Below are 9,893 nucleotides of genomic sequence, written 5' to 3' on the forward strand. Positions count from 1 at the left end.
AGCATTTTTGGTAATGGCTGAATTCAAACACTTCTGATTATGTGTCATTTTTGCTTGTTTGTAGTGGGATTATAAATTGTTCATCATTTAATATTTATTCATTTATCTATTGGTATCCCACCATTTTTACTCTTGGTTTAGCTGAACATTCCAAATATTAAGGGATATTAACCTGCTGTCATATTTATTAAAATATACTTTCTAATTCATGATTTATTGTAGTTGGAACTTCTCATTATAGTTGGAACAGTCCCAAAGCCACAGAATCCTAAAGCATTCAGTATAATGCCAGTTTGTCAGGTTTGCATTTAAGGGTTTATCTTATGAAAGCCAGTTGCATTATGGGACTTTATATCAGTAAGAAAATGACTCGATGAACAAAATCTATAAATAGCCCTGAGAAGAAGCTGGGCCTGACCTTAAAATAGCAAAGTCCTTCCATTGTGCCTTGGGACTACTGCAGAATGTTTGCTTTGCAATAAAAACAGAAAACACTCCATTTCAAAAGCATTGGCAGCAGCATTTCCAATCAGTGCTCAGTAATGAGCGGAGGAGTGAGGGATGGAGTGTTAGGGAGGTCAGGTAATAAGCTGCACGCTGGGGTCAGCAAGGGAGAAGCATGGATTTGTTTCATACACATTTTACAGAAAGATGCATTGCATGTTGTTCCTAGGCACAGAAGCATCTCATGTTTAGGCAAAAGAAAGCAGAAGATAGGAATGGAGTGAAGAGAAATAACTGGGAATGGTGTCTGTAATCCCAACGCTCGGAAACCAGGCAGCAGCGTTGAAAACTTGAGGCCAGACTGAGCTACATAGTAAAATATTCTCTCAAAAAACTAAGTAAGGATAGAAAAAATCAGAGGAGGGAGACTTGAGATGTGGGGGAAGGAAGGGAGATAAAGAGAAAATGTCCATGCCTAAGCAAATCTTTACTCATCCTTGTTGAGGCTTCCTCTAATTCCTTTTTTTTTTTTTTTTGCGGGGGATTTGGTTTTTCAAGACTGGGTTTCTCACTGAGATCCACCTGCCTCTGCCTCCCAAGTGCTGGGATTAAAAGCCTGCACCACTAATGCCCGACACTCCCTCTAATTCTTACAGGATGACATCTTTAACGGACTCGTGGGACATCCCAGCTATCTCTCAATTGGACCCATGGTAATTTCTCAGTGTGTGAAGAGTGAAGATGCTTGTAAGGGAGCAGAGGTGTCCCTTATCTATGTTGACGTGTTTTCTTCTGATGTGTTCGAAGGACAAGATGGAAAGAGGAGACCCAAGGGAGAGGAAGTGAGGAGTGATATCTGACCACAGTATAGTTCATAGTGCCTCTCAAAGACTGCCCTGGGCTCTATGGTCTCAAGGGTGGGCTTGGGGGTCAGACTCCTTAGGTCACAGTCTGGATCAGCACCTCCATATTCTGAGTCCTCACTAAACCTCTTACCTTTATCTGTCATAGTAGATTGAGAACAGTGGCTCCTAAGGGTGACAAGAAGATGATGTGAGACAGGTTGGGACCTGGAGTTCTGTGCTGGGAAGGCAAGGTCAAGCCAGGGTCAGAGCTCTGTGCTAGAGAACTTGCCCAGCACGTATGACGCTCAAGAGCCAATCCCCAGGACTGGTAAAAACCATGAGCCCCATCAAGTTGTCAGTGGCCAGGAGTGTCCTGTGTGCAGGGTATCTCGTTATCATTTCTTTCCAGAGGGATGAGGGACTTTCCCTTTCATCTTAGGTGAACCACCAGGTGGGAAGATAGCGAAGTGTTTCCGGAATAGTCTTATATTCCCACACGGGGATAACATCAGGCGTCCTTCCTTGGGGCTATCCTAGCAGGAGGTCATGAAAGAGGAGGGAACTGTGTAACATCCTCCCTGGAGCCCACGGCTGTCTTTTCCTCAAAGACCTTCTGCAGGGCTTCTTTCAGAGACTTCTGTCTCCTCTTTCTGCTCAGACTGCCTACCACGACGTAGACAACTGGGTTGATGCTGCAGTTGATGGTGGACAGCATGGTCAGGTAAGGGAGGGATTTCCAGACAGACTCGTCTGTTGAGCTGGAATAGTAGCCGACGATAAGCAACACCTTCATGGGCATGGCGAAGACAAGAAACAGGATGACCGTGGCCATGATGATCACGTAGAGCTTGGCGGGTTGGCGTGGCTTCAGGTTGCAGCAGACCTGGATGAAGAGGATTAGATTGGAGAAGACCATGAGAGGCACAAAGACCAGGAATGTCAAGATACAGGAAAATATGTACACGTAACGGCATTCTGGGAATCGGGGCTTCACTTCCAGGATGCAGAAGAAGTTTTCCAACCCAGACACGAGCACAGAGAGGGCCCACAGCAGTGCACAGGCCACGGCAGACTGGTGCTTTGGGCGCCGGCACTGGTACCAGATAGGGTAAAGCACTGAGAGGCATCGCTCCACGCTGATGGCTGTGAGGAGGTGTAGGCCCGTGTTGTAGCCAAAGATCATGAGGAAGATGGCATAGCTCAGTAAGGTGACGTCATGGATGTGGAAGGTGTTCACTAACTGAATGACGGACGAACAGAGGAGAACCATGAAGTCGGCAATGGCGAGATGCAGGAGGTAGATGGTGAATGGCTTCCTCTTGACACAGAAGACAAGGAACCATATCAAAAGTCCGTTCCCAGTCAGGCCCAGCATACAAATCACCAGGGAGACAGAAATATAACTAAAGTCAACCACTTGCTTTGAAGACCAGGTGGTTTCATTTAGGGATTCGTTTCCGGTGGACTGTGTGGATTCCCGAGGACAAAAGGTCGTTGCCAGTGGCTCCATCCTTGGGAAATGTCTCTCTCTGTGGTCTCCTGTGGTCACAAACGGAAGACAGTGACAGCTGTCATCTGCTCAGCATCTGAAGATGGTTTTATACCACTGGGGAGGCCCTCTCCCACGTGAGGGATGAGGTAAGCCAGAGTGTCCTGCTGTGTCTCCTCACCGTCTGTATCCCCTGCCCCATTCTCCCCTCCTCGCTTCTCCACCCAACAGACCAAAATGTCTACATCCCCTCCACTAACACCAGAGATGATTTCCAACCTCCAGTTACCGGCATCCACAATTCTTCATTTTTCCTGGCTCTATGGGTTAGCACATTGTGTTTCTTCTAAGAGTTCTCACTAGAACTAGGTGACAGCATCAGGAACAGGATTTTTTTTTTTCTTAAAGATACATGAAATACACCAATGACGAAGAAACCGTGGCTGGAGAGATTGCCCAGAAAAATGTCTGTGCAAGCATAAGGACCTGAGTATAGACCCTCAGCGTTCACACAAAAATCTGGGCATGGTGCTGGGTGGTGGCGGCGGTGCATGCCTTTAAATCCCAGCACTTGGGAGGCCAAGGCAGGCGGATCTCCATGAGATCGAGGCCAACCTGGTCTACAGAGCGAGTTCAGGAGAGCTAGGGCTGTTACACAGAGAAAGACTGTCTCAATAACCCCCCTCCAAAAAAATCTGGGTATGACAGCATCTATTTATAACTCCAGCACCAGGTGGTGGGGATAGACAGATTCTGGGGACTCAGTGGCCCGCCGGTCAGGCTGCAATCACTGGGAAACTCTGTCTTTAAAAACAAGATGGAGAAGTGACTGAGGGAGACACCTAATATCCTCCTCTGTCACACATGGGTGCCTGTGCAGGCAAAAACTCACACACACATGCACACAACCACACACCCTGGCATACACACAGAAAGCGGAAAAGAGAGAGAAAGAGACAGAGAGAGACACACACAGCGAGCACAAGCACCGTGCGGGTAGAGTTTTGTCGATCTTTCCTGCCACATCTCTCTCTAGCTAGTCCCCTGTTCCCATGTCTTGGTCTGCAGTTTGTAGCCACACTCTCTACCAATAAACACAGCTAAGGGACAGTAGTATGCTTCTCTCTTGGACAGTAGATGTCATTCCCTTGGATTCGAGGAGGAGACAACCTTGTCATGATTGGGAAAGGTGGGAGGGGCTAGATTGAGGAGGAGTTTCTATTGTGCTGGGGCCCACAGAGGAAGAAGCTATCAGAGCAGACAGTCATGCAGGACTGTTATCTCCAGCCCCGGGACAGCCTGGGTCCCCAAGTGCTGTTAGGTGCTGTGGCTGCTTAAGTCCTACCTCTTTCTTTCTCAGTGTTCCCTGTTGCCCAAAGGATGCCCTTGCCTCCACCAGCTGAAGCATGGGAGCAATTCAGGAAGCACTGGCATAGGGAGGATATCCTGGGTTGCTCTTTATAGACTCAGCCATAAAGGATAGCAGTCTCTTCTTTACAGAAAGACACTGTTCGTTCTCTCTCTCTCTCTCTCTCTCTCTCTCTCTCTCTCTCTCTCTCTCTTATCTATTATCTATCGATCATAGTCTTTTGAGTCAATGCTTCTCTGTGTAAGAGCTCTGGCTGTCCTAGGACTTGCTTTGTAGCTCATCCTGGCCTCAAAGTCACAGAGATCACCTGCCTCTGCCTCTCGAGTGCTGGGATTAAAGATGTGTGCCACCACTACCCAGCTAGACACTGTTTCAAAAGATGCTTTTTCAGTCCCCCTAGCAACTCAGAATGCATATTTCTGGAGACTCAGCAGGATTTCCCAAAGCAGTCAGCAGATTATGACTTAACCGAGTGGATAACTGGTTTTGCCATTGTGGATTTTCTGTTGGGATTTCATTTTTTCCCTGGTGTCCAACTCTTAAACATGCATGGGATCTCCACAGTAGTGTTTCTTTGTACACAGTGACTGATGGCTGACTGCCCCCTAGAGAGCTGCAGGATGGAGTTGGTCCCTGGAAGGTCCAGTGTTCAGCCTGCAGGGAAGGAGAGGGCCTGCTGGATATCGAGCTCAGCACCAGTGAACAATGATCGTGTCTGTCTTAGAGTCTCCGTAGCCCCTCCCCCAAAAACAGGGTTCTGAGAGCTTCTAGGAAACAGATGTGGAGATTCCTGAGGTGGGGCAGAGAGGGCAAGGAAGCTGTGTCCCTCCACCGTCCCTCTCATTTCATACCTGTCCATCTATAGCCATCGTGACAACCTTTGCAATTCACCGCTACGGTTCCCACTGAATTCTACAATCTGTTAGGGCAATGAATTGAACCCACGGAAACCCTGACTTAGGCTCACGGGCCAGAAGCACAGGTAAAGTGACTTGGACTTGTGGTCAGTGTCTGAAGAGTGGACAGAGCTGTGGGCGTGGACTCTGAGTGCCAGGAGTCCGATCTCTAATTTCTTCCTTGGGATGGGTGGCTTCAACACTTGCTCATGAGGAACTGAGAGACTTTGAGTCGGAAAAGTATAACAGACATGAACACTGGCTTTGGGCTCAGATTTGGGATTGGATTCCACCTCCAGGATGGGATTATCTGATCTTGGGTGGGTTTTATTCTATAAACCTGTCTCCCTGTCTGGAACATGGAGCTGGTAAGAGGAGCATTTTCCATCGTTACTGAGAAAATCAATTGATGTCCTCCTCCTGGTTTTTGTCCCTTTGGCTTGTGTGTGTGTGTGGGGGGGGACGGGGGGGTAGAGGTTGACATCAGTGTCTTCCCCGTAGCTCTCTGGTTTATCTACTGAGGGAGAGCATGCTGATGACAGGGTTTTGTCAACTTGACACAAACTGGAGTCGTCCAGGAAGAGGGAAGCTCAGTTGCCTGTAGGCAAGTCTGTAAGATGTCTTGTTGATGGATGACTGACGTGGGAAGGACCATCCCACGGTGGGTGGTGAAATTCCTGAGCAGGTGGTCCTGGGAAGTAGAAGAAAGATAACTGAACAAGAGTGTACACGCAAGTCAGAAGGCAGCGTTCCTCCATGGCCTCTACTTCAGTTCCCAACTCCGGGTTCCTGCCTTGAGTTCCTGCCCTGTAGGACTGACTGTACACTGTAACAGGAAACAAACCCTTTCCTTTCTATGTTGTGTAGAGAAGACTGCTCGTTCATTCCCTGGCCACCCAGACCCGAAAAATCACAAAGAAACTGTATTAATTACAACACTATTTGGCCAATGACTCAGGCGTATTTCTAGCTAGCTCTTACATCTTGAATTAACCCATTTCTATTAATCTGTGTATCACCACAAGGCTGTGGCTTACCAGGTAAGGTTCTGGCTGGCATCTTTCTCCTTTGGCAGCCACAGAATTGTCTCTGTGACCCTGTCTACTCTCTATATATATCTGTTTGGTTTTTCTGCCTAGTTCTATCCTGCCCTTCTATAGGCTGGAACAGCTTCTTTATTAACCAATAGTAATAAAATATATTCACAGCATACAGAGGGAATCCCATATCATTGTTGCTTTTGGTTATGGTCACTACCACAACAATTGAAAACAAGCCAGGTCACAGGGTCTCACTGAACCTGGACCTCCACAATCTATCCAGCTGCACCTGGGATCCTGTCTTTGCCTCACCAGCACTGAGATTTTAGGCAGCCACCGCACTCTCCCAGATTTTAAATGGCGTCTGGGACCCCGAACGCTGGTCCTCACATTTGCAGGCAAGTGCTTTATAGACAGAGCCATCTCCGCAGCCCTAGACTTCACTCATTAGAGTACTTTAATCTCGGTGCTTGGCACAGAGTGCAGACATGCAGGTCACCGGACTGGCCGTCTCCAGGACTAAGGCTGTGGCTCAGTTGGTAGAGTGCTTGCTTATCTCTCACGATGCCCTGGGTTCGAGCTCCTGCACCACATAAGCTGGGTATTGTGTTTTATACCTATAATCTCAGTACTCAGGAGGTGGGGGCAGGGATATCAGAAGTCAGTGTCATACTCGGGTGTCTAGGGAGTTAGATACTGGGCGAGGCTAAAAGAGACGGAGCAGCTGTGTGCAGTATCAAACCAGTCAACGTTCTAGAATAGAGTGGGGAGGGGCTCACAAACCACCACCCTTTGCTGGAGGAGGGGGGCCACCTTTCTTTAAGATTGTGACCTGCTAGGTCAGCTATGCTCCGGTGGGTGGCCTCATACCCATATGGACAGCTCAAACTGGACTCTGTGTGTCATTAAAAAAAAGGACACAAAGTTGGGAGAAAGGGGGGGGGGAGTATACCTGAGAGGAGTTAGGGGAGAGGTGGGGGTAAACATGATAAAATTACACTGTATGCACGCAAAATTCTCAAACAAGAATAGAATTATTTTTTAAAGACTTTTTTTTTTTGAAGCGGCATAAGCGAGAACTTGAACCGTGAAGCTTTTTGCTGTATTGATCATTTTTCTCAAATAAAACAAAATTCACTAACCTGATGGCGGGGGCAGGGAAGACACCTGAAAGTTTTAACTGGACTACTTAGGGTTTAGCAAGTGGGTCTAGTCTCGATATTTTGTTTCTTCTTGGGCTTCTGTTCTAGTGTTTTGCATGCTTGGCTCGCATTCTCTACTTGTGAAAACTGGGGTCCTTGCTGGTCCATAAACGTGCATTGATCTTCTCTGTGGCTCCTATTGATCTTCTCCAGGTAAAGACCTCCAATAGGCCAGTGTGGCTTCTCAAGGGCTGGTCCCAACACAGCTGAGTACAGACCCTTCCTACTCAAACCCCACTCCTCCCTTCTCCTCCTCTTCACTAAGTCCCCTGTCACAACCTGTCTGAGGGCCTAGGGTAAGAGCAGAATCAGGGGAGTGGGGGCAGGAAGATCCCACAGGGTGTCTTTGTCAGGGACCAGGAGCCGCCGGGGAAGCCACTGGCAGCAGCCTGCCCGGAGCCCAGTGCTAAGTGCGGAGCAGCAGTTAAATGAGCTCATGCTCCTGGCTACGCCACCATAGACGTCTGGACAAATAAGGGAATGGGTCTGACTGTGTAGCCTTGGCCAAACTGGCCACTCTGCCTGGATCCAAGCGTATCAGTACACAAAAAGGAACTTACTTCAGTTGTACATCTTAATATTCTGGTCATGGGAACAAAGCATAATTTAAGAGCCAGGTGGTGGTGGCGCAGGCCTTAAATTCCGGCACTGGAGAAGTAGACGCGCATGGATCTATATGAGTTCAAGATCAGCCTGGTCTACAGAGTGAGTTCCAGGACAGGCAAGGCTGTACAGAGAAACCCTGTCTCAGAAAACCAAAAGACCAAAGAGAGAGAGAATGCTGGAATTCTAATCTCATGGCTCTTGGCAACAGAGACAGAGAGACAGAGAAAGTAGACTTGAGAGCAGAACAAATAAGTACAATTATACTAAGTATTCTGATTGGCTGATTTTGTATGATTGCTAAGGAACCCAGTGAGGTTGGAGGCCATCGTCATTTAATATGTGACCCTACCTCAGTTCCCCAACCTGCTACCAATATCATTTCCTGTTGACAGGTGCTCTCCGGACCTCCTGTCTGGCTGCTGACGCATCTACCTCAGTCAACACAGTCTATAGCTACCCCTGGGAGTTCTCACTGCAGGGAAGGCACAGCAGGGAAGGGCATTCCAAGGAGAAGCTGAGCTCCTCTTCAGAGTGGGCAGAACTTCCCTCACCCTAGTCTGGATCTATAGCCAGGCATCCAGAACACGTTATGTTGGTCTTTTCTAATGATTTCTCTCAGCCTCTCGTCCTGGCCCTCAGATCCAGTCACTCAAACACGCTCTGTGGGAGTTCAGTGTGCTCATATCTGTATGACAATATCCTGGTAAGAGACCACAAAATAGAACAGAGCCGCATTTTATTTCTGGGGCCGTTTCAGAGTTCCAAGCCAAGTGTCACTCAGTGGGCGTGCAGACCCAGCACCCTGCATGCTGTGCACGCACCTGTGAGCACGCCCACGCATACACGGGACACTATCATTAGGTGGCCTTTTAACTTTTCACAGTGCTCTTAGGGGAGCCTCTGTGGGTTCAGGTGAACCAGAAGACCCCGCTTTCAAAGGACATACAGCCCCGAGGTGGCCCTTGGGAGCTTCTCTGAACAGACTCTCTCTCTTCCCACCGTGACCCTCTTTGCAGAGGCCTGGGGAGGAGGAAGGCTCCCTGTTTACTCCGTCACAGAGATCTTTCTGGAAGGGACGAGAGGGAGCACTCACGGTCAGCCGGTGGGAAGCCACTGTGGTGATCTTTCGCTCTTCCCTTAGGGCTTGGTATTTCTGCTGGTTCACAGGCTCTGTCCAGCAGACAAGAAGGTTCTGGAAGGCTGAAAGAGCCCACACCAGTCTGGCACCAGTCTGTTCTCAGGGTCTTATTTTGGACTCATATCTGGCCAGTGAAATTTAGATTCCTGCTGGCAAGCCCCGAGGGCAGAGGGCGGGGCCAGTGTTCCTCTGAGACCTGTCAGTCAAACCAATGATCACTGGACACTCTTGGTAATTTGAATCAGGTCCTGGCTAATGGGGAACTATCCCTATTTGTCCAAATAGGAGCCTGACAGTCCATCACTTACAGGTTGTTAGTGAGCTGGAAGCGCGCCCCAGCGCTCTGGTTGTAGAGCCTACAATCCCTTTCACTTCCGCTTCCTGTATCTCTGTTCTCCACACAGTAAGGAAGGCAAACCCGCAGGAACCAGCTCTCAGCCCACCAGCTGGGTCAGGTACCATGGGGTTTCTCGGTTTATTCCCGCTCAGATAATGACCCTTCCCACCTCTCTGTTACAGACGATGGCCAGAAGACAGGATGATCAAGGCTACAAGTGGGGAAGTGGGCCGTAGAATAAAAAATGCTGTTGCCAGGGTTATGCTGGCTGAGGAGCGGAGCGCGGAGTTGCTGGCCCTGTCCCAGACCGTGTGTCCTTTCTTGGGGCTGTAGCGGGGTCCCGACTTCCTGAGATATGAAGAAGGAGGAGGGAAAGAGGCTTTGAGGAAAGATGGCGGTGCTAGCTAGCTCTAGCAGCTAGTGTGTGCACACACGTGTGTCATGGCACACATGTGGACTCACGGAACAGCTTTTAGGAGTTGTTATTTTCTACCTTGTGGGTCCCGGGGATCAAACTCAGGTTGTCA

At 48.8% G+C, this 9,893-nt stretch overlaps 1 protein-coding gene across 1 annotated transcript; it reads right to left on the reverse strand.

Moving 5' to 3' along the window:
- Window positions 1-402: 402 nt before the first annotated feature.
- On the reverse strand, window positions 403-9,108 carry LOC142842600 (mas-related G-protein coupled receptor member H). The gene is made up of 2 exons (XM_075959300.1): window positions 8,985-9,108; window positions 403-2,828 (listed from the first exon to the last, which is right to left on the reverse strand). Exon 2 carries the CDS (start codon window positions 2,797-2,799, stop codon window positions 1,834-1,836), a length of 966 nt encoding a protein of 321 aa, XP_075815415.1. The 5' UTR covers window positions 2,800-2,828; window positions 8,985-9,108; the 3' UTR covers window positions 403-1,833.
- Between the last annotated feature and the right edge of the window lie 785 nt (window positions 9,109-9,893).

This window comes from Microtus pennsylvanicus, chromosome 1 (genome assembly GCF_037038515.1).
Source record: "Microtus pennsylvanicus isolate mMicPen1 chromosome 1, mMicPen1.hap1, whole genome shotgun sequence".
Classification (NCBI taxonomy): domain Eukaryota; kingdom Metazoa; phylum Chordata; class Mammalia; order Rodentia; family Cricetidae; genus Microtus; species Microtus pennsylvanicus.